The 25196-nt window shown below is 41.3% G+C and overlaps 1 protein-coding gene across 1 annotated transcript in view; it reads left to right on the forward strand.

Annotated features, from left to right (window-relative positions):
* LOC310953221 (polycystin-1-like protein 2) overlaps positions 1-21330 on the forward strand; it is a gene marked incomplete at both ends in the record, with an annotated part of 57845 nt that extends 36515 nt beyond the window's left edge. The window contains 14 exons of the mRNA XM_083922183.1: positions 311-551; positions 718-796; positions 873-1004; positions 1831-2016; positions 2458-2788; positions 5492-5625; positions 7023-7150; positions 8419-8579; positions 9841-10051; positions 11020-11121; positions 11877-12008; positions 13772-13880; positions 20377-20529; positions 20705-21330. Coding sequence (XP_083778309.1) covers positions 311-551; positions 718-796; positions 873-1004; positions 1831-2016; positions 2458-2788; positions 5492-5625; positions 7023-7150; positions 8419-8579; positions 9841-10051; positions 11020-11121; positions 11877-12008; positions 13772-13880; positions 20377-20529; positions 20705-21330 — 2725 coding nt within the window. The remainder of the gene's footprint in view (positions 1-310; positions 552-717; positions 797-872; positions 1005-1830; positions 2017-2457; positions 2789-5491; positions 5626-7022; positions 7151-8418; positions 8580-9840; positions 10052-11019; positions 11122-11876; positions 12009-13771; positions 13881-20376; positions 20530-20704) is intronic.
* Positions 21331-25196: the final 3866 nt, after the last annotated feature.

Raw genomic sequence — 25196 nt, forward strand, 5'->3', positions numbered from 1 at the left:
CTTTATACTAACCAACTGTCGCTTGATATTGAGCATACACACACTAGAGTGGTATTGATTTTCTCATCTCGAATCAAGAAATTGACTAAGTCTATTTCCCAAAATGACGAGAGATCCATTAAGAAATACATTACCATAATCTGGTATGGTAACCTCTTTTTTATTTTATTATATCAGTTATTTAGTATATATTTCTTATAACCAATGACACTTTAATGTTCATCATACCTAGTAATGTGAATTAATTGCCATAATTACACTTCACAGTAGAAATGAGTAAACTGTATTGTTTCACTGCTCACATTTGCAGGTTGAGCTCTACAGACAGCACTGATAATGATTGCAGTCAGAAGAAAAGGGTGTGCTGTCAGGGGGGGCTACCCTGGTGGTTTGTCTTTGTCGGCTGGCTGCTTGTGATAGGAAGCAGTTTAGTAGCGGGATATTTCACAATGCTTTACGGGTTGAAATTTGGGAAGGAACGCTCTGTGAGCTGGTTGGTATCCATGGTTGTCTCCTTTTTTCAGAGTATCCTAGTCATTCAGCCATTGAAGGTGAGAAGAAGCTGCATTCCTTCTTTGTGTCAATTCTTTGTGTTTTTGCTTTATTTCAAAATGTTGTCATTATACTTTATCAAAATTAGTTATGAGCACATGCTAAATATTCCATTCCAATGAAAAAAAAATATGTATTCATTCATGTTTATGCCTTTTACCACAGGTGCTTTGTTTTGCAGTCTTCTTTGCACTTGTAATAAAGAATGTTGATGAGGAAGATTTTAAAAATATGGTAATTGAAGGTAAATGATAACCACTCCCACTTTATTGGTCTCAAATTTCATGTGTTCCAATAAACAAATAACTCTTCACCCACAGACTGTAAGGACCAACACATGGTCGGACGGGATTGCAGGCTATATGAGCCTCCTCCTCCTGCAGACATTGAGAAGATGAGAAGGAATAAGATTATGGAACAGAAAGCCTTTGCCCTCCTCAAGGAGATTTTGAGTAGGTAGAAATACTTTTCTATAGTCATAAGTCAAAGTATGTGAATCTTTTTTTAATGTAAATCAATCAAAAAGTCTGCACAGGCTACAGTGTACAATTCAAAGGAAACCCAATCCACACACATTAGTAACACCTGTGCTTCTCCTTCAATGACAAGTCAAAATGCCTACTGTGGAAATGTAGCAGCCATGATTAGGAGTAACAAGGCAAACAAAAGAAATTAATATTGAAATATGAAAGGTCATCAGGAAAACTCTTGAATTTTTCTTTCACTGGTTGAGCTGACTACACTATGTTATTATCTTAATACCACACTGATCAGTCATAGTATTATATCTACTTTGAAATTGTTTTTGATGCCATGGTTTATCATCATGCAACCCTGTTTCCTTGAAAAAAAACACATTCCCATACAATGCAACTGCATTTAGAATTATGTTTAAAGGCCAATGGGAGGGGTTAGCTTTCAGGACTTTCTGCCAGGAAGCCCTTTCTGAGCAGTGCATGTTGTGAAACGTTTGAAGTTTTAAACATGTGCTTAATTTTGGGAATTGATGCAAAACCACTTGGAAGGTTTAGAAAAAGATGCTGTTTGGGTTAAAATGTATGTAAAATGAACATTGTTTGGCCTGTCTCAGTTACAGAAGTTTCTGCGGAGCGGAGCAATCTGAGACCTGCCAAAATCCACAGAATGATACAAAACGCGTTGTCAAAATTCGCCAGATCACATGTCATTTTGGCACAGCAGGATGATGGATAGCGGCCTCCTCTGGGAAAGTGCTATGTTGTCCATCTTTGTCCACTCTAATGTGCCCATTTGTTGCAGCATACATAGGGTTTGTATGGATGTTGCTGCTGGTGGCGTACGGCCAGAGAGATCCCAATGCTTATTTCCTGAACCGGCACATCCGGGACAGCTTCAGTAGAGGCATCTCAGTCAGTATGAGTCTTGGAGATGTGTTCACTTGGGCCAACACGTCGCTACTAAGTAACCTTTTTGGAGTTTATCCAGGTAAAAATTTATTTATTTTGTGGTTACAGTGCATGTCTATCTGTCTTTCTTTCTTATATAACACAAGCAGTTATTTTACAGTTTATACAAGATGATGTCAGAGTGTTATTTTTGTTAGCCCAATGTCATCTTGTGCCAAAAGTGTGTTGGTGGGAAATTTGTTTAAAACCTTGGATGCTTTCAAGAAAAGCAGACATCTCCAACATCTCATGCTTAGTGACAAATAGTGAGTTGTGAATATGTTTTTCATGAAAGTAAACAGATCCTTGGTCAACAGAATTGTTGTGAAACGTCCCTGAAATGATCTATGGCTTAGATACAGCTAACTGAACAAAGTGTTTAAATGTGTGACATACAACTACCACACACCTAAAGGCCTGATATTCATTCAGCGCTGCCTAAGAAAAGCAAGCACTTAAACTGTAAAATGCTGTGTTCCAGGATTTATCACAGATGGAAACTCTAAGCTAGTAGGCAATGCCCGTCTTCGTCAGTTGAGAGTGCAGAAGGACTCGTGTCAGATTGCAGGCTGCATGTTCCAGTTTGTAGCAGACTGTCAAGCTCCATATTCATGGGAGGTGGAGGACATGGGCTCCTATGACCCTGGCTGGAACCACTCTGTGAGGGATAATATCTCTACAGGTACCTCAAGCCCATGGACGTACCAGACACAGGCTGAGCTCAGGGCTTATCCACACTGGGGCAAAACACTGCTCTATAGGGGAGGTGGCTTTGTAGCAGAGCTTGGCCCAGATTCACAAAATGCCAGCAGGTATGTACAATAGCAGAATGAAAGACACAATGGCCCTCATTTATCAACTGAACGTACTGCAGAAAAACGTGCGTACGACCATTTCCTGGCAAACTTCGGCATTTATCAATCTGGACGTGAGCGGGAGCTACGATCAAATCTCTCGTCAGGTCTGAGATTGTGTACGCAAATTTGAGCCTGTGTATTTGCGGTACAGCACAGCAAAATCTGACTGAAAATAATTAACAAACCTCAGCTGTCATTAAGCATAAGCAGTCACATATTAAGAACAGATCAAAACGGATTCTTAAAATGAATTAAAAAAAATAAAAATTGTGGTTGGAGCAATTGATTGTACTCGTGCGTCTGAAGGCACCATCCATGAATGATTACGCATTCATCAATCGCAAAAACTACCACTCGATAAATGTACAGGTGATTTGTGATGCCAAGCTGTCGCTTTTAAACGTGGTGGCCAGGGGACAGACACGATTCTTTTATATTTCAAAGCTCGGCTCCAGCCCCCCGCGACCCCGACAGGGACAAGCGGTTGAAGATGAATATATGATTGAATGTGTTGGCGCGCGGCCGCAGCAAGGCGCACTGCAGAGCCAAAGTCATCTCCTCGGTTAGTGGCTACCCTCATTAAATTGCATTAAATCAAACAAGGTATCAGATGATTAACATTTTGGTATGTTTCTTCTAGTTGACAAAGGTTATCCTTTAACGGAATACCTAATAGCCCCGCTGGCAAATCTCGCTACAGAGCAGGAGCGCAGGTTCAGCAGTGCGCCCGCACACACGCACACACGCACACAGGTCACAGTGGAGCGCTGCTTCGGGTTGATTGCCTCCGTTATTCTTTTCCATACAGCGTTTTTATGGGCCCCTTTTATTCCACTCTTAAGACTGCCAAAAAGCACATCTTTATTTTGCTCCATCTCGGATGTCAGGATGCCGATCTGTGTGTCGGGAAAGTTCCTTTTCGTACCAGCGTTTCTCCTCTGCATGTTTGACCTCAGTGGGCGAGGCCTCCGAACCAGGAATATTTAAGGGCGTAACATGTTAATGACAATCGAATTCAGCCGCCGCATTTATCAAGGCCCGCTCATTCGTACGCTGAGATTGGTCATATAAGAATGTTTCATAAATCACATATGTGTCCTGTCCTACGACCAATTCTGAGCTCAGATCTGCGCTCGTTTTCGTGCAAGATTGATAAATGAGGGCCAATATGAAAACAAAGATAATCTTTTTTTTTTCCATTTTAGTTTGAGTTTGAATTATCCTCAGTGTTTAAGAAAGTTTAAATGTCTCTCTAACATTGACAATACCTACTGTATAGATGTAAAAGTCTGTTATTTTGTATTTGAACAAAGCTGATGAAAGCCAAAACAACATTTAAAGTAGGAATACACCGATTTGAAAATTTTGGCTGATACCGGTAACTGATATTAACATTGCTATTATGGCCGATAAGCAATATTTACCGATGTTGATGTTATCTGTAGAAAACTAGTTTGTGCACGCTTCTGGTTCAGCAGACTTTTCATCATTAGGCTTTTGCTATTCCGTCTGGATACAATGTCTTGCTGTAGCATCTTGGTTTTCATGCCCATCTCTGTTCGTCTTTCAGTCGAGAGGTGGCAAGTTAACACAGTGCCCTAACAGCACACAACGTGAGCCAGTGTCAGCGATAAAATCCCTTTGATTACAATTTTTTTTTATTGGAATGTCCTAACTGGCATGCCGATTTTAACTAAACATTCATCGGACGCCCTGTTTCCACTTATTCCCGCTGTGTGTGTTGGATGCGCCGTGATGGACGAAGAACAGCTGATCATGGAGTTGAAAGGATGAATTATCTAAACAAGACCTCATTTCATTAAAGATACACGAAACCTTAACAAATGTTTTGTTGCTGTTAAACAGACCAGATTAGGTACAGCCAGAGCGGGCTGACAGGAAATGTGTCACTGCATGTGTGTGTGTGTGTGTGGCAGCTTTGGGGAAACAGCGACCTCTGTGAAGTGACGGCACTACCTCCTTGTTAAACACTTTAAGTCTGCTGGTGCATTGGACATTTACCTGTTTTTCGGGGAAATATTTTACAGCTTGTTCCACATGTTCTATGAAAAGTGTGGACAGAGAGCGTCAATGCCACGGGATAGTCTGCCGCTTGTGTGCTGTTAGAACACAGTGTAAGGCACACAGTCAGAGATGCTTTGCTGGCTTAACAATCCATTGTTTCCTGCTAGGAACGCAGTAAGGCGTAACATACTCATCGAAGCTAATGTCATTTATACTGCTGTCTAACACTTCAGGAGACGTCAGAAAAATAGTGGTGACTTGGAAGGCTGTAGCAGGGCTCAATGTGCTCTATCAACTGGCGAGTCCTCGGCCCTCTCTTATGGAAAATGGTTGATCACCAAAAGCAATCATCTCTATTATTTTACTTGTCAATGTGGCCTTAGCGCTGCGTCACAAACTCTGTATGGCCAAAAAACACACACCCCAATGTCGCTCTCTCACACAACAGCTAGACAGAAATAATCATCGGTTGTAAGCATCTGACCAGTTGTGGACATCGGATGACTAGGATATGATTGCAGATACTGTATATTCATATTTGTGCATGCCTAATTTGAAGAAAGTGTAACATATAAACAGAGAAATCAGAGGGAGGCCTTTACTGAAAGGCCTCTTTTTTTACTTCGTCTACAGCACCCTTGAGTACTTGTTCAGGAACACTTGGCTGGATATGTACACAAGGGCAATCTTTGTAGAGTTCACCGTTTATAATGCTAATGTGAACCTCTTCTGCATCGTCACACTCTTGCTGGAGACCACGGCTATAGGTAAGGTTAAGTTTTTTTTCTTTGAAAAGTGCAAACATTATGCAATCACAGCTTTGTCAACGATGCAGATAGGATGTAGCTTCATGAAAGATGATTTTCAAGAGGATTATTTATACACCAGTCTGTTAATCACAGACCACACTGTCACCTTTTGCTGCTTCTTACCATTTAGTTGTAATTTTCAGTCTGTGACTGCCTGCACTTCAACCCATTCTCATCCCAACTCGTCACATACAGATGCTTGATAAGGACCCCTTCCTACGCTTCTATCTATGCTGTGACTTGGAGTACTTAGCCTCGTGAGACCATCCAGGTCTCACAAGCTCCACTGTAGTTTTTTCACAGATCAGTCTGCGTTACACAAATGGCAAATAAACTTTACCGACATGTTGTTTACTTTCTGAGCTTTGCCTCGACGCACTTTTAGTACGTCTTACCATTTGTTGACCTGATTGTTGATTTGGCCCGTCTATAACCAACATACAGGTAGATGGTGATGGACAGATGGCTTATCCAATCAGCAACCAGTATTTTTGCCCCTTTCCAAAAGATCTCCAAACGAGAGTTCCCAGATGGATATGCTGAGCAAATGTGAATCATGCAAATTAGTCCATCTGGCGGAGTCAGGTTATGGAATACTTGCTCAGAGCCTATAATATTGGATTGAATGGGTTTACAGTCGAAAACTTGGTGCAATTCATAAAGATGCTAAAGGATGCCTTGTGCGTCCATTTCAAGTGGCAACCTCTGGGGCTGAAGAATAAAACAAAGACAAAGGTTACAAAAACTGCTGTTCCTCGAATGGCAATTTAAGGCTGGCTCCAAAAATGTATCAATCCCCATTGACGCCCATGTTACAATGCCCAACTTCACAGCAGAAATAAACATATTGACAGCCTGGTACAAAAAACAGTTTTCTCTATAGATATTTCCTCATTCATCAACTTTACTGGGGGTGATTTTTTTTGTAGATCGCATTTAATTTGTATTAAGGCTTAAAGTTCTGCATAATTAAAGGAATGGCTGCTTTGTCTGACAGGTGGGTGCCGTCACAGGTGGCTAACATAAACTGCAGGCTTCATTCAGCCTGCCTCAGCTCCATCCATGCGTCACCTTGCTGAATTAGCCATGAGCATACAGATCCAGGCACTGCCAAGATGGCGACAGCCAGAGCCACACACTTAGAGCTTAATTTTGACTATTCAGAAACCATGGATGACGTCAGAGATTACGTCCATAGTTCATACAGTCTATGGTCGGTATCAGATGCCCAGGGGTTGTGACAATGTGTCTGTATTTGCTGCCCTGGGAATGAGAACTGTCTGTACACTTACACTTCATAAATGAGAATATTTTTGCCTGCATGTGGTCAAAAAATGTTCTTCTTGATTTTATAGGAGCATTTCAGCTCCACAGTGAGCTGCAGAGTGTTCATCTTTACCAATCAACTGGTGGTCTTCACATCTTCATTATGGCTGCCGAGATCATATACCTGCTTTTCATCCTTTATTACATGTTCCTGCAGGTACACACTAATGACTACTACAAAAAGTGCTTCCAGTACTATTAATGCTTTCTTTGTTTTCTATGTATCTATTTCGTTGCAGATGTTTAATAAGACAGGCAGAGGCTTCTTTATTCACTGAGGGCTTCAAAAACTGACTGATGCTTTTTAGATTCAGACCCATTATCCCAAATACCACTGTTGTTTGCTACAGCGACTGGAGAGAATCAATCTAACACGATGAATTATTAACCTTGGAGAGATTGATCTGAGGTTGAAGTGTCGATAAAGCCACTTTCAATATTTGAATGTGGTTCACAAATCAAACTTTCAGCAACGGATTTGCTTGTAAATCCAAAAGAAATGTTATGCTCCACTCGTGTTTCCTCTCATCTTTGACCCAGATAAATGAAATAGGACAAAAGATTTCCTCCTTCGAGTATAAGCCTCTTAAATGATTATGTAAGGAAAGAAATATCTGAAGACATTAAAGGTAATTTGTAAATGGTGATGTTGTTGTAAGGATATAATAGCATTCATTTTCTCTGTGATTTTTCATCCATATAACAGCTCTTAGTTCAGTCATAATCACTGATCCATGTCTTCTACAGCACCATTCTTTTAGTACAGCCCTGAGTAGCCCACTATCTCCAGGGCTACTTTGGTTTATGTTCATGGATGTTGTTCACCATTAATTGTTTCTGAGATAAGATCCCATCATGTGTCCTTCCTGGTAGCTCCTTGACAATGTTATCGTGATTCAAGGACTCACAAACCTTGTCTTGAGTGTTTCAATGACACAGTACATGCGTAGCAATGATTTTCATTTAAAACTTGATAAACTGCAAGATTTTTTTTTAAACACAAGTTCTAATCAAAAGGCATAAATTAAGTGGGTCTTTCCATTTTCATCAATGTTACTTATATTTGTTTATTTTTAATCTTTTGACTTGTGATCACAAATCTCCACAAATAAACAAAAACTAGGCTTTATAAATACTGAATATGTAAGGACCAGCACCTCTGATATAAGTGTCCATTATTAACAATATTATATATATATTTTTTGAAATTACTTGTGCTTATATATAAATAGTTAGTGTTTAGTGAAAACTGTCAAACTGTCATTATATTTCAAATTAGCCTTTTGGCAACAGACAATCACAAAGTTTGACTTGGTTGTTGTTGTTTTTTTTCTTTTCCCCTATAACACTAACGGCACAGCACGATGGTCATGCACACAGACTGGCTCCTGTTACATATGACAATCCTCTTTCTTTTCTTGGCAGGGCAAATTAATGAAGCAGCAGCGGTGGGCTTACTTCAGGAGCAAGTGGAACCTTCTTGATTTGACTATCATCTTGCTGAGCTGGAGCGCCGTCGCTGTCTTTATTACAAGGACCCTGCTTGGGAACCGCGATATGACCTACTACCAAAAAGATAAAGACAAGTGAGATTAACATATAGGCTACTGTGCTAAATCTTAGGTTCATTTCAGGGCATGAAAAAAAAAGTTTTGGGGCAGTGGGTTTCATATTGTGGTTTTCATTCTCACCCCAAAAAAACCCTGACCTTATAGATTAATTGTGCAAATAGCTTATAATGACCCATTTTTACGCTTGTTTTTAGGAACTAAACTCTGTGTAAGGAGGGAGGTTAGATGGGTAAAACAAACACAGGACTTCCACGCAGGAGACTGGAATTTGTGTCCTGTGTAAAACAAAGTCAACAATGACATTTTAACAATCTTCCAGCTGTAATGTAGTTCTGCCCTTGATGCAGGCACACCTGCAACTCATTTTAAGCCAAACCATGGTCTTTTTCTAAACCCAACCAGATAATTTTATGGCCTAAACTTCAGTAGTTCTGTTTTGTAACTGTGCATACAACTGTCAATCACCACTGCCAATGGGTGACTGATTGGCAATTGCCCTTTTCTGTTGTTTAGATATGAGGATGTGTTGCATAGTTAGGTGCTTGCTGATGCTCTTTTAGCTACACAAGTGGCATGGCCATCAGTCAGTTCCTTACTGTGGTCCAGACTGAAATATCTCAACAACTATTGGACAGATTGCCATTCAATTTTGTAATGCCCTCCATTGTACCCAGAGGCTGAGTCCTGATATAATCAAATGATTAATTCTTGGGCAATCCCTTGACTTTACCTCTAGCACCACTATGAAGTTGACGTTTTTGTTTTTTTGGTGAAATATTTGGATATACTGCTAAGACATTAGGGTTGGTTTAGTGCTTATTAGCACTTGCCTAACCAAGATAGTAAACATGGTAGGCCTTATACACATTAGCATTTTAGCAGCATGTTAGCATGTTGATGTCAGCATTAAGCTAAAAGAACTGCAATACTACAAGTCTGTATGATATCAACTTTTTTTTTTTAAATCACGTTTTATTTAAGTGTCATTGCCAAGTACTTCACTATTTACAATCCTAAGCGTAACAGCCACAACTCTAATTTGTGGAGCTTGCTGCTACCATTACAATATTTACTGCACATGGGATAATCACTTCCCAAATTAGTTTAAAAAGTGGGCGCTGACTGTTGAGCATAGAGCTGCTACTCTGTTGTAGACTCTTGGTCTTGTTGTGTATTTGTTTGCTCTAAACTCACCTTCTGTAATCATGGCACCATTTTTCTTTGATATTACTTTTGTTTCTATTTGTGCTTAACTCACACTCTATTGTGTATGTAGATTTGCCAGTTTTTACGAGACAGCCACAGTAGACTCAATTCTCCAGTATCTGATTGCCTTCCTGGTCCTGCTCGCCACCTCCAAACTGTGGCATCTGCTCAGACTGAACCCCAAGATGAACATGATCACTGCTGCACTGCAGCGGGGCTGGACTGACATATCCAGTTTTTTTGTGATAATTGTGATCATGCTCATGGCATTTGGCATTGCGGTGAGTGTCTTGTCCCTTTACCAAGACTTTCCCTTTTCTTTCTGGCTCTAATTCAATACACAGGTAAAAAGATTATATCACTGCAATTTTCTTAGTCAGCGGGTCTTAAATAATACAACATTGTGGGATTATTAATATTTTTTAGTATAATTCAAAATATAAATTTTATTCTATACAGTTTTCCTTTCTCTCCTGGTATGCTCAATTAACCCACTTTTTTTAAAAAAAAGTGGTTTAAATTCAGTTGAATTAAGAGTAGCAGGGAGAGTTAGGCCTCATTCAGACCAATTCAGGAAGTCAGTCCTCCTGTTTATTCAGAATAATGGTTGTCCTGTCAGGTCGCCACAGGGGGTTGCAGAAAAAAAGTTGAGACAGACTCAGATTTTGGAGGAAACGCAACCCAATGTCACACTCTGCAGTGGCCAATACGATCAGACTTGTCACAGTCCATTTGAGGCAGTGTGAGAGTCCTTCACAGTCAACAGTAAACCTTGCTGCCTCTATCATTGACAAAGGAGAATTTAAAAAGATGAGGGTAGAAAAACGAAACACAAGCCCTTAACTGCCTGAGTTTGTATAACAGCTGATTGTTTCCTGCAACAATCTCCGACAAAGCACAGTCGTTTATAAAAACATAAGAACTGAAACATAAACTCTTCTTGTGCCACATTAAATAGGGAATTAAAGAATAAAACCTTAAAATAAGGTAAACACCCCCACCCCACCCCCCTCAGAGCCTTGTGTATTAGGGCTATTGTGCAGTGATGGTTGTGGCACTGTGGAAGGTTGTCTTTAATATATTCATTGATTCTAATCTAATTTACAGCACATGTTCTCTATTATTGAAATGGCAATATTTAGATGAAGTGTATGAAATACTAATGGCCCTCCCCCGTCCACTATCTGAAAGCTTGATAGACAGAAAGGAGTTTAGTGCTTCTTTTGTTGATTTAATGGTCTCTTTCTAGAGCAACGTAATCTACGGCTGGAAGGTGTCCTCATACAGAACTTTGACTGATGCTCTCCTAACCATCATCCGTTTGCAGATAGGCATCTTTAACTACAACGAGGTGCATGAGCTCTTTTCCTTTTCTCAGATGTGTGATGTTCAAAACTTTGGAATCAGCTGTTATATTAATAACTGAATTTCCCTGCTCTGGATTGATAAGGGTTTATATTATGTTTTATTGAAGTTTTTCTTCATTTCCATCCTAGCTATTCAACAGAGATAAACAGTATGATACAAATGTCATATTTACTCTTGAAATCATTTTGGCTCCAAAAGAAAAATAATTATATGATTCAAACTTTAATTTAGTCGACACAGTGTTGCATGACTATGGATACTCATAAAACTGTCTGACTTTCTACTTCTATTGGGAACTCACTCAAACAGGAACATGTTCCTATTATATCTACACACATTTTGATGCTCAGCTTGTGGTTTCTTTTCCAATGACTAATGATTTATTTGTATTCTTACCTTACCTAACTGTTGCTCAGAGTTAGCCTTGTCTCTTTGACCCTTTCAATCGCCAGTCACTGAACCACTGCACATAACTAATTTTCTGAAAACACAATAGTTGTTTTTTCTTTCATACAAAATAGCATCTGTTAAGAGGGCTTTCTACAGCCTAAATGCCTGAAAGACCATTCACAAATGTAGAGTAGCCCACTCAATCATTTGACTAAACCAAGCTTTTGTGGGCAGGCTATCTGGGGTAATAATTAGGGCATACAGCCAAATCACTAACCAATCTGTGCATTCATAAGGATGTTTTCTTCTCAAACTTGTATTGATGTCTCACTGACGCACTTCTGGCAGGTCTTGGACTCCAACCCGGTGCTTGGTGGATTACTATTTGGTTCCTGTATTGTGTTCATGACCTTCGTGGTGGTTAATCTGCTAATTTCTGTTATCCTTGTGGCATTCAACCAGGAGCAAATATATCACAAGGTAAAGTTTATCATGACTACTAATCAAGCTTAATGACCAAAAAGAGATAAAAAATAATCTTTTCTTTTAATTGTTTTGATACAGGTATACAGTATACTGTTTAAGGCATATACTGTACTATATTGTATCAACTAATTTCAATGATACGTTTACTAAAATTCTCCAAAACTCAAACCTTTTCTGTAGATAAGAATATTTTGCAACTCAAGCAGTCGTATAGGTGCTTGACTACAAATAAAAAACAATATGAAAGTAGATAAAATGTATTGCACTTGTTACACTTTTAAGAATGAGGCGTCGCTCACTCTTGGAATAACACATTTATTTCCTGAAGAAAATGTGAAAAAACAGTTGAGATCAGGAGCTATAGCATGTACACTTAAACTAGTTCATTAAGTACTGACTTCTACTTATGCTCCACTGGCATCAGCTACTGATAACCAGCGAAGTGTAAAGCTTAGAGCACCCTCTGATCACAAAGCTGAGTTAAGCAGGACTAATACATTCAGAATACCTTGTTGTTTATGATAGACAACCGAAACAGTCATTTACTTATGTTTTTAGACTTTAGCTTCACTCAGTTCAAAATTCAAGGGGGGGGGGGGGGGGGGGGGCTGGTAGTTATCTGTCTTTTAACACACAGTGCCACACTCTGAACTGAACTGCCAGCTGCCTCAGTATGCCCTCTGAAAGCTTGCTTCTGTTGTGTCCAAGTTATCAAGCCAAGTTTCCTCAAAGACTCCAGAATTGTAAGTGCTCATTATATTACTTCATGCTACATACTGCTGCTGCCAAGTCCAGACTTGTCAATCCCAATACCCCTCAGAAATATTCTGTTTTACAGAGAAACTGATCACTGACGCCTTTCATTTTCCTGCACTAGGTGGGTTTAATCACTGAAGAAAAAAAAAATAAAAGTAGCTGAAGTTTGGCACTGCCCGTCTCTCCTTTCTACAATTATATCTTTGAATGTTGATGAACAATTTTTTCTATTCTTTGACAGCTGTAGTTTACATTGCTGTACACCCACCATCGCGTTATATTGTCGCCGCTCCAACATGAGTTTGTGTAAGATTGTTTTTGCAATTAAACTCCACATAACAGGTAGCTTGGCAAATCGTTTGTCACAGAAAATCTACTAGATGAAATCCAAAATGTTTGCAACATCCATTCAGACGCTGTAAAAGAACTGCAAAGCATTCAGTATTAATTGAATAATTAGTGCATGTGTAGCACCTATAATCCTAATTTTGAGATTTAAGGGATACTCACATCCCTCTAGGTTCGGTAGGACTTGCACCAGGAAGTGACTCACAATAAGGAGTGGGTGTTGGTAATTGAACAGGTGATATTTTAATATCAATGCAAACAAATAATACACACAGCTTAGCTGTACCCTTGGTACCAAAATAAGGCGCCGTAAAATAAAAAACAAAACAAGAGTCCAAGGAGACCGAGCTCTCCTGCTCAGTATTCTCGTAAGTTCAGTTCAAGAAGGATCAAATGTATTTGTTCAGTGTATCGCTGTCAATTATACGGGTGTTTCGGCAAGAAAGACTCGCCTTACACCGGGTATTCTACTGTAACAGAAATGCCACTATTGTTTTTCTCTGTGGGGTTTCATCACTTCAAAGCAAAAAATAGACACAAATTAAGATCAGGGGTTAACACCATGATATTAGCTGCGAGTAGTGTCAACAGTATCTCTCTGCTATGTCTTATCACTCTAAAAACTATTTTGTCCTCTCTCCTCTCTTACCTAGCCCTCAGATGAGGAGGAGATTGTCGACCTGATGCTGAAGAAAATCTGCAGTCTTTTTGGGATCAGACACAAAATTACAGACACCCTGGAGCCTGATGTGAATGGGGGCAGTGAAATGACCCTTAATAACAGCAGAAATATCCATGACAATTCCTCAATTCATGTTAACAACTCATTAAACACCTAGGAACATAGGTTGTTATTTTTCAGATTTTATCTTTTGCACTAATGTCCACATGCTCATCTGTTCATTTATTCTTTGCTTGATCCTTACTGAGATGTCAGAGCATGCTGTGCTGCTTTGTGAATATGGTGTGAAATGTAATTATCACATACAGAGTTTGCAGCACGTTGTTTGTGAGAATACATATTTATTTAAACAAAGTTCATTTTATTCGTAGGATGCATAAAGTTGCGCGCTATTATTTATTCATCAAATCATTGTGAGGCTTCTTAGCCATTAAGCAGTTAGACAACTGGTATAACATGAAGTGGGATATTTCACAGAGATTATTTAACATAGACAAATGCATTGATAAAAGCCCCAAGACTAGGAAAAGGAAGCTCTTAAAGGTAGATACTGTAGATAGTCATAAAACAGACCGTCTTCAAAACTGTTCAGTACACCATAAGCACAACTACTAGTAGACAAGGAAACTGATTTGGTGTAACACATACTTCAATCATAAACAACTAAATACAACTAAACGACCTGTACAATTACAATTCTGTCTATTTGAACAAAATATAAAACAGTTACCAACAGACAGAAGATCTACATTAGCATTAGACGGTTGCATCCAGTTACCTTACATTATAGGCTAGTTTATTTAAACAATTCAGCAAAGATGTGCACCAGAGGGGATTTAGAATAAAGACTAAAAAATAAGTATGTTAGATACATGCTTCATAACTGCATATACGTATCCTGCACCACACTACTGCTTAGATGACAAGCTAAACCTAAACTAAAGCTAACATTAGCCATATCCTAAGATTACCAAAGATTACATACCATGCACCTTGAAAAAAAACCTTGCACAATGTAACCAATATCTAATGCATTGCAACTGCAAACGAATGCATTACTTTACCACAAAAGATTCACTCATAGAAATGAAATTGGATAGAAAGGACATTTCCATTCAAATCAATGTAGCAGAATGGCGGTTATTTTTACGTGTACGGTTGCTAAGGAACGTACCAACTTTCTTATGAACTTGTTGCCGGGGTGAGGTTTTCAAGTAATGGCCAAACAAGCATTGGAGTAGTGGAGTAGTAGCCAACCGCTAAATGAATCACATTTAACAACTAATGCTTCATTGACACTTCTGACTGGTGTGGTGTGGGGGCATAGCGGAGTTAGCAAGCTACTGTAGCTAGCTAGCTTGCCAGCCATCCGTCCGTTGGTTGGTTGCATTGTCTGCAGAAAATGAGCCGGGTCTGAAGGTCCAAGGGCCCGCTAACGCTCCTGACTAACTCTGGAGATTGTCTCCTGCAACACACTTTGCAGCCTCACTGTTGTTTGTTGTCACCATGACAACAAACAACAACAACAACAATCGCCATTTTGTTTTGATATAGTCAAATTGCATGAAATATGCAGGTTGTGCAACAAACTGGCAAACACTTGTCCTGACATGAAGACAGTGAAAGATGGGAGGGAAAAGCATATTATGTTCCATTTAAATGAATTACACCATAGAAAATTGTAAAATAGGAAAAAAGGAAATACACACTAATATTTTTGTTGTAATGCATGCTATGATGTATAATTCAGATTTGTCTTGTTATATGTTATATATATTGTGAGCATTGTATTATTTCATGTGTTTGGTCTATTAAAGTATTTGCTTAAAACAAACAATATATGCTTATATTAAACAGTGTTGTTGATGGATTCAGATGCAAATCTTGATATTTTAGTCCAAAGTATTTGAATTCTACATATTGTAACAAGCTGTGTTCCACGCCTAAGTAACTCTGTGAGACAGTTTTTTGCTTTAACAGTCACTTTATTTGTCATAAACAGTAATGTGTTAGCCTGGTTATTCAGAGTTTTAAAGCTTCACTGCCTCACATTGCCCTCTGCTCTGATACAAAGGCATATGCATCTCAATCAACAGGTTGTACTCGTTTTTTACACAGTTCTATGTAATTTTTACCTGTTGGACGGCAATGTAGCCACATCCAGAGAACACCTTCAGCCAGTTACCAAACCCTGAAAACCATGCTAACATTGAGCTAGATGAGCACATCAACCTAATAAATTTAGCATTCGAGGATACAGTGCTGCACATTGTCGCTAAAGTAAATTTCTCCTCAGAAAAACATTATACTTTACTGACAGAAACTGCAAAGGCTGATATCAAACATACTGTAATTGTCAACTAGTTACACTATGTTTCCATCTTCAGTCTTATACTGCCTACACTCTGACTTATTTCCATAGGGGAGGAGATTTCACCTAACCAATCACAAGAGACTTCCAGTCCGACCTGGCTTACTTCCGGTTCAGCGATATGTTAACTTGAATAGTGGTAAAATGATTCAAATGTGCAACTGTGTTCCTCTAAACTTTTTACAATGTTATTGGATCAAATTCTGATATTGAAATGAGTAATTTCAAAGAGCATGCGATGCTCATAACTATTTATCCACCGTTTTACAGCGGCATCAGTAGCAACCATAGGCTCTCTATAGTGTATAGCGTATGATGTAAGCACCTGGGATCTCATTTTGATGCAAATGCTTGTCAATGTATGTCCTGTATCCATGACTTGATGCTTGATTATAAGTACTTGTTAGCAATTAGTTTGGCCGAAGTACCCAAGCGCACAGGTTCACGACGAGATGAAACCGCTTTAGAACGTTGAAGGTAAAAGTTGCGGTGTGAACTTACCCATCTCGTCTGGACTCAAACAGGCTGTCTTTGTCACCTGCGACTCAGCTTGTCAAGTCACCAGCAGCTGGTTTTAGAACTTAAGACATATCACCTGTTTCAACAGCCAATTAAGTCTTCTAAGTCCGCTGGACAAGTCACTTACAAACTGTCAGCTGGTTAAAATGACAGTTATGGATGGAGGCTGAGCGTGCAAAAGAGAGGGAAAAGAAACAAGAGAGAGGGGGTTAAGCGACTATACAATAAATAAGGAGAAGGAGCGCCGTAATCGAGAACAAAGCAGTGAATCAGGGAAATAAAACACTATTTTATCGAAAGGCATACAGTATGTAGCGAGTATCTCACTACCTCTGTCCTCATTTATATTTTATAATGCTACAAAATATATCCAGGTACGTAAAAAAGCCTGAAAACTCAGAGGTTAGAATAGAAGAACAGAGCGCCGTTGCTATGGAGATGATACACCATCTCGCCTCGTCTAACTGGTGTGAACTGGCAGGTTATAGAAGTGCAGACCTGAACACCGCAAGTAGTTGCAAGTATCTTTAGTCTGAACTGGGCTTAATAGAGGTACCACATTTTCTCTCTTTCCGTCTTTCTCATGTGTTCTAATAGAGGAAGGACTGAAGCTGTCAAAAGCACTTGATTGTTAATTGAGGCAGCAGTCTCTGTTGTTAATTGCTGAATAATTTAAAATTCCTCTTGAAATCAGTGAGCATAAGAATTAACAGAAATAAAAGGTCGCATTTGTCACTCAATGAGACTACAGGTTGTAGTTGATGTGACTCTTTCATATTTCTTGTGGTGGCACAGCAGAAGCAGGGACACTGTGACAGATCTTAACAGGGCACTGATACCAGAAAGTACACAGGCTCCATGAGGCCAGCATTATACTCAGTGGATGCCATTAGTTCAATAATATCCCTCCAGCTGAGGAAAGGAAAGGCAGCCACTGTCCTGTCTACTTTGAGTTCGCCTCGTGAAAAGCTTTCTCCCTCCCTTATTCAACAGATCATCTCCCCTCCTCTTCCTTTAAACTATGTCTAGAAACAGATCCCTTCAATGCAATGACTGGAAAACACATGATGACATGACAGCTCCACATATAGTCCCTTGTAAACAAACCAAACTCAGTTATCTTAAGGCACTTTCATGCCTTCCTGTCCACTTCCCCAGCTGGTCTGGTTTGCTTTCAGAACTATTCATTGGATCTGGCCCAAATCAATTGAGGATGTGCTGAAGTGAACCAAATAGCAACTGCACTTCAGCTCAAACAGACAAAAAAGGAAAAGCACTTCACTCATTGGTCAGATTTGTCTGGGGCGGGCTCAATAACGAAGATCTGAACTGCTCTCCGGTTGGTCAGAATTGCCATGCTGGCAAACGCTGAGAATGTTAGCAGAGTGACAGCAGACAAGCACCATCCACAAGTAATGTCACGATGGAGAGACAAATGCGGGAGTTGATTTTAGCGAAGCAAGTAGCAGATAAACAATTTATTTTTATGGATAAAAACTACGCTTGGCCAGAAGATTCTTTCATCTATCCGCCACCTTGGCCGACAAGTGAAAAAGTAAATTCCGGACCCTGGCTAAAATACATTGGCAAACGACAAAGCAAACCTAAAGGGATTTGTGTTCACAATATAAAGCTTAAGTGAACCATAACTCGGCCTTGAAGCATAAAGAAAGAATTGTTCTGATGCTGTCACATGCCACACACAAAACGCTTCCCTTGAATTCTCTTTTCTTTCTTTCGTCCTGTGTTTGGTCAAGTACAGGTTGAAATTGAGGGCTCAATCCGTACACCACAGAAATTATCAAAATTAACTACAGAGGTTTGAAACGGCTTTAAAGAAAATTATATCGACCTTCAATGTGTTCTGTACACAGTGTGCAGTTTGTTATGGTTAATTTCCATGTTATCACAGACCCATGCAAAAAGGACAAAAGAATAGACCAAAAGATTGGTAATTGGATTTTTAATCATATAATTTGATTTTGTCTTTCCCACAAAGAACCGCTCAAAATTCTTTCGAGCCTTTTTTTCTCATTTGTCATATTAAGAACCCTGAGTTCATATAGCACTTCATGAATTTAAAATGTCACAACTTTCAGCATACAGCTATTGAACCAGAACAGCTCTGCAAAAATGGCCTCTCTCTAGCTGTGAAATAGTGAAAGCAAAAACGTTTTTAGGGCACTTGTCATTTGGCAGAGGTTTTGGGTATTATAATGGAGATAATACAGGAGGAAGCAAAAACGAACACTAGGTATTAGGTGACTTGGGACAGTAACATGCCAATGCCAATGTTTAAATGGTCTAATGTTCACTTCACAAAACTAAAGCTGTGGACAAAGTGATGACGGCACTATTACAGGGTCACAACATTTTTAAAATTCATGTTGTGGGAACCATGAATGTCTGTTTATGATATTTCATAACAATCCATCCAGTTGTCAAGACAGCTTACTGGGGGGAGATATTTCACTGCATATATGAACTTTGACTTGCTGGTAAATGAAAAGTCAGACTTTAGCCTATGGGTACTGTAGCAATCCATCAATTAGTTTTTGAGACATTTTACAAAAAATGAAAAATGTCAATGGTGTTGAGTAATGTCTACAAAATGTCATGGCAATGCATCTTACAGTTGTCCTCGATAGAGTATATCTAGGATCAAGGTGAGAAAGAGATTGAGGTATAATTAGCTCTGAAGGGAGAGAGTGAGAAATGCCTTGTTAATCTATAAGTGTTGTTGCACACAGTCAGAATAACCTTACATCTCCCCCATATGTTAGGAGGCAGAAGGGACAGCTGTCACGGCACGGTGAGGTTTGTCCTGTCTTTGGGTTTTTGTCGTGTGAATTTCCTGTTTTATTTTTGAAAGATAACGCTCCTCTCGTTCCAGGTCACTTGCCTTTCCCCTTGTGTCACCGGTCTGACGTCCTTCCCTGATTACTTGATTGATTTAACCTGTGGTTCCCCTCCCTTCATGTGTATAAAGTCCGTGTCTTTTCCCCTGTCCCGTTGCCAGATCATTTCGTACCCTGCGTCGAATGTATCCAGCGTCGAATGTATCCAGCGGCGAATGTATCCAGCGGCGAATGTATCCAGCGGCGAATGTATCCAGCGTCTTGTTCAACAGTCTAGTTAATGCTCTTGATATCTTTGTTTCATTGTTCAGGTTTTTGTACTCCTTATTTTTGTCCAAGTAAGTTTTCCCTTTTTGAATTCACTTGTGACTTTGTTTTTTCCTCCTGGTTGGAGCGTCTTTGTTTAATTACTTATTTTGTTCACTTTGTATTTGTTTATTCCTCCCGTAAGGAGCGTTCTTATTTTGAGATTTATTTTTTTAACTTAACCTTTTGTATTTTCCTCCTGTGTGAAGCGCTTTTATTTTGTACTTTGGCTTTTTCTGACAACTTTGGTTTTGTTCCTCCTGTGCGGCGTGATTTTTTGTTTGTGGCTTTTTTCCCTGTGCCACGTCCCAGTCGTTAAGATAATAAATTCAGTACTGATCTGCAATCCTCCACATCTGAGTCCTCTTTCCTGCCCTGGGTCTGACAGTATAATCTGGCCAATATGGACTCAGCTGAGGCAGATTGTCTATTGGAGGCACTGCGACTCAGGAGGCCCGCCTCGTCCAGCAAGAGGAGTTCCAGTTGACCACGGCTAACCACATGGGACAGTTTTCCTCACAGCTACAGGACCTGCTGGGGCATCTTGGTCAACCAGTGACCACAGCTCCTCCTCTGGCCGTGAACCCTACCCCCGCGCCCACCTCGCCAGCCAGGGGCGCAAGTTGCAGGACGGCTTCCCCTGGACAGTATTTGGGAGAGCCCGGAATTTGCAAGGTATTTTTTTAATAGAATGCTCGCTGCATTTTGAACTTCTGTCTCATGCATTCCCCACAGACCGCTCCAAGATTGCCTTCATGATTTCCAGAGCCAGTAAGAATGCGTATTGACAGTCACGAAGAACACATTCGTTTTTATTTATTCACGTCTCCCATGCACTCACTGATTTTAGGATATCCATGGCTCATACAACACAACCCACACATAGACTGGAAGACTGGAAACATCATTAGGTGGAAAAAGGGGAGCGCCAAAGACTGTAAAGTGTCCAGCCATCCGATTGATGTCACCTCAATTAACCTGTTTTCCGCTAACCCTGCCACAGACACTGAGTACCCGGACTTAACCTCGGTCCCACCTTATTACCATCATCTGCGGAAAGTATTTGGCAAGAACAAGGCCCTATCTCTCCCCCCATATCGTCCATATGACCGTCCCATTGACCTCATCCCTGGCTCCCCCATCCCTAAGGGTCGTCTTTATTCGGTTTCTGGACCAGAGAAGGAGGCCATGAAAGAGTACATCTCGGCCTCTCTGGAAGCAAGGCTCATCCGTCCCTCCTCATCACCCGCTGCAGCAGGGTTTTTCTTTGTCAAAAAGAAGGACGGATCGCTCAGACCCTGCATAGCCTATAGCCCCCTGAATGACATCACGGTAATGAACCGTTATCCTAATCCCCTCATGTCCTCGGTATTCGATCAGCTTCAGCAGGCTCAAGTGTTCCCCAAACTGGATCTCCGCAACGCTTACCATCTGGTGCGAATAAGGGAGGGGGAAGACGGGATTCAACACCCCTAGTGGACACTACGAGTATCGCATCATGCCTTTTGGTCTCACCAATGCGCCAGCAGTATTTCAGGCCATGATTAATGATGTCCTTAGAGATTTTCTTGACCACTTTGTCTACGTGTAACGACATATTAATTTACTCTCCCGACCTAGACACCCACCAGAGCCATGTTACCTAAGTGCTCAAACGACTTCTAGATAACCATCTTTATGTCAAAGCCGAGAAGAGTGTTTTTCATGCCGACACCATATCTTTTCTGGGCTTCATTGTAGCCCCTGAAAAGGTACAGATGGACCCGGCTAAAGTTAGCGCTGTGGCCGATTGGCCTACGCCTGACAGTCACAAGAAGGTTCAGCAATTCTTGGGGTTTGCTAACTTCTACAGGCAATTTGTCAGAGGCTTCAGCGCAATAGCTGCTCCTCTCAATGCTCTCACTTCTACCCAGGTGCAGTTCCGCTGGTCACCGGAAGCAGAGAAGGCCTGGCAGACCCTCAAGAGGCGCTTCACCTCAGCCCCCATCCTCACCATGCCTGACCCGCGCCACCAATTCGTGGTGGAGGTGGACGCCTCCAACGAAGGGGTGGGAGCAGTCCTCTCGCAGCGTTCAGAGCAGGACAGCAAGATGCACCCTTGCGCCTTCCTGTCAAAACGGCTGTCGAAGGCAGAGCGGAACTACGATGTCGGCAACCAAGAGTTGCTGGCGGTGAAAGTCTCTGGAGGAGTGGAGGCATTGGCTGGAGGGGGCCGACCACCCATTCATAGTCTGGACTGATCATAAGAACCTAGAATACATCAAGAAGCCAAAAGGCTAAACTCACGCGAGGCCAGGTGGGCTCTCTTCTTTAACCACTTTAAAGACTTTCTCCCTCTCTTAAAGGCCGGGGTCCTGCAACGTCAAGCCCGATGCCCTGTCAAGAGTGTTCGACCCCGAGCCTGAAGCCAAGGAACCAGAAACCATCCTTCCACTGAACCGTGTGGTTGGAGCGGTGACTGGGCCCATAGAAACTGAGGTAAAGCAAGCTAATGGTGGAGCCCCATCACCTTGTGGATGTCCCGATAATCGCCTGTTTGTCCCCACCAAGTTGCGTCCACAGGTGATTCATTGGGCTCACACCTTGCTTCTTTCATGTCATCCGGGAGTCAGAAGGACTATGTCCGTCATCTCCCGGCGGTTCCGGTGGCCATCAATGGAGTCGGAGGTCCGGAGTACGTGGAGGCATGTTCGGTCTGCGCACGGAATAAAACATCGTCCGGGCACAGCATGGGCTTGCTACAACCTCTTCCAATTCCCTCCAGACCGTGGTCAGATAGGTAACACCACTGTCCTCACTGTAGTTGATCGATTCTCCAAAATGGTCAGATTCATTGCTGTGCCTAAGCTACCCTCCGCCAAGGAAACAGCGGAGGTCATGATGACTAGCATTTTCAAGATCCATGGGTTCCCCAACGATATTGTTTCTGACCGGGGGCCCCAGTTTGTGTCCCGGTTCTGGAGGGAATTTTGCAGGGTCATCGGCGCCAAGGCCAGCCTGACTTCTGGTTACCACCCAGAAGCCAACGGCCAGACTGAACACCTCAACCAACAACTGGAAACCGGCCTCCGGTGCTTGGTTTCACAGAATCCCTCCACATGGAGCAGGCACCTGGTCTGGGTTGAGTATGCACACAATGCTCTTCCCACATCTGCTACTGGTTTTTCTCCCTTTCACGTTGTCTTTGGTTATCAGCCACCTCTCTTCCCAGAGAATGAGCGGGAGGTGTCGGTCCCCTCAGCCCATACCCTGCGTCGAATGTATCCAGCGTCTTGTTCCACAGTCTTGTTAATGCTCTTGGTATCTTTGTTTCATTGTTCAGGTTTTTGTACTCCTTATTTTTGTCCAAGTAATTTTTCCCTTTTTGAGTTCACTTGTGACTTTGTTTTTTCCTCCAGGTTGCAGCGTCTTTGTTTAGTTAATTATTTTGTTCACTTTGTATTTGTTTATTCCTCCCGTACGGAGCGTTCTTATTTTGAGATTTGTTGGTTAACTTTACCTTTTGTTTTGTTCCTCCTGTGCGGAGTGATTTTTTGTTTGTGGCTTTTTTCTCTGTGCCACGTCCCAGTCGTCAAGATAATAAATTCAGTGTTGATCCGCAATCCTCCACATCTGAGTCCTCTTTCCTGCCCTGGGTCTGACAACAGCACAGTATGACGCATATGGCATGGTATGACAATTATCTCTGGGAACATCCCGAGAAATACAAGCTAGAAAGTGTTTTTTGGATTTTGCTGCTAGTTTGATTGCAGTGATGAGGGGTTAAAATAATGCTTTGTCTGATGACACATGTAATGTGCAGATATATAGTATTTTATTAATATTGTATTTTGTCAGGGTATGTATAGCTGAATGGAAATCGGCACCAGGTAAAGAGCTTCAGAGATGAAAAGCCAGATGTCCTCTCAAACATCCCAGATCCCAGCCCTCCACTTGTTCTTCTAGGCGACTTGAGCATCCAGTCAGAGAAGTCATCCGATTTACTTCTGTTACTTTCTTCTTTTTCTCTTTTGCTCACTCCCTCTCCACCTGCTCACAAAGCTGGTAATCGCCTTGATCTCATATTTACCAGAAACTGCTCTACCTCTAACCTCACTGTAACTCCACTTCATGTCTCCGACCACTTCTTCATATCCTACTCTGTCCCACTCTCCCAATCTGACAACCCGTTCTCATCAACAGATACAGTACCTGTCCGTCGCAACATCTGATCCCTCTCTCGTTCCTCTTTGGCCTCATCTGTTCTTTCAGCCCTCCCTTCAACTAACTCTTTCTCACTCTCATCACTACTCTGACCTCACTCGACTCTCTCTGTCCCCTTACTTCACAGCAGGTTCGTAAGTCCTCCCCAGCCCCGTGGTTGTCTGACTTAGTGTGTGCTGAGAGATCCACTATACGGGCAGCAGAAAAGAAATGACAGGAATCAAAACACCCTGATGACCTGCTTACCTATCAATCTCTTCTCTCCTCCTTCACTGCCTCCATCTCTGCTGCCAAAAAGTATTTCTCTCAGACTACATTTCAGTCCTTCTCAAACCCCAGAAAACTCTTCTCCACCATCAATCTCATTTCTTCCCTTTTCACTACCTTCTTTCTCAAAAACACTGGAGCATGCTGTCTTTAACCAACTCTCTTCCTACCTTCACCTGAACAACCTCTTTGATCCTCACCAGTCTGGTTTTAAGGCCAGCTTCTCAACCAAAACTGCCCTTCTTGCTGTCACTGAGCAACTTCACATGGCTATGTCACCCTCTCTCTCCTCTGCACTCATCTTTTTGGACCTTTCTGCAGCATTTGACAGTTAACCACCAGATCCTTGTTTCATCCCTTCAGCAATTAGGTATCTCAGGCTCTGCACTCTCCCGTCACTGGCTTCCTGTAGCTGCTCGCATCCGTTTCAAGACACTAGCACTTGCTTATCGTGCTACAGATCAGGCCCAGCTTACATTCAGGACATGATTAAACCCTAAACCCCAACCCGCCCACTCCACTCTGCATCGGCAAATCAGCTTGCCGCTCCCTCACTGAAAGGAACACTGAGTCACTCGACTAAGTCACCACTGTTTGCCATCCTGACTCCCAAATGGTGGAACGAGTTCCCCACCAACATTCGCAAGGCAGAAAATCTACACATCTTCCGCTGCAGGCTAAAAACGCACCTCTATCGACTGCAACTTAGCTAAGAAGATGATTTAAAATATATATATATATATATTTTTTTTTTTTTTTTGAAGCTACCACACTTGCTCAATAGCTTGCTCTTCTGGTTTGTACACTAATAAATTAGCCGTCTGGCTAGAATCCCATACATATTTACATGCAAAAGTTCGTTAAAATGTTGT

Source organism: Echiichthys vipera, assembly GCF_963691815.1.
Source record: "Echiichthys vipera genome assembly, chromosome: 10".
Classification (NCBI taxonomy): domain Eukaryota; kingdom Metazoa; phylum Chordata; class Actinopteri; order Perciformes; family Trachinidae; genus Echiichthys; species Echiichthys vipera.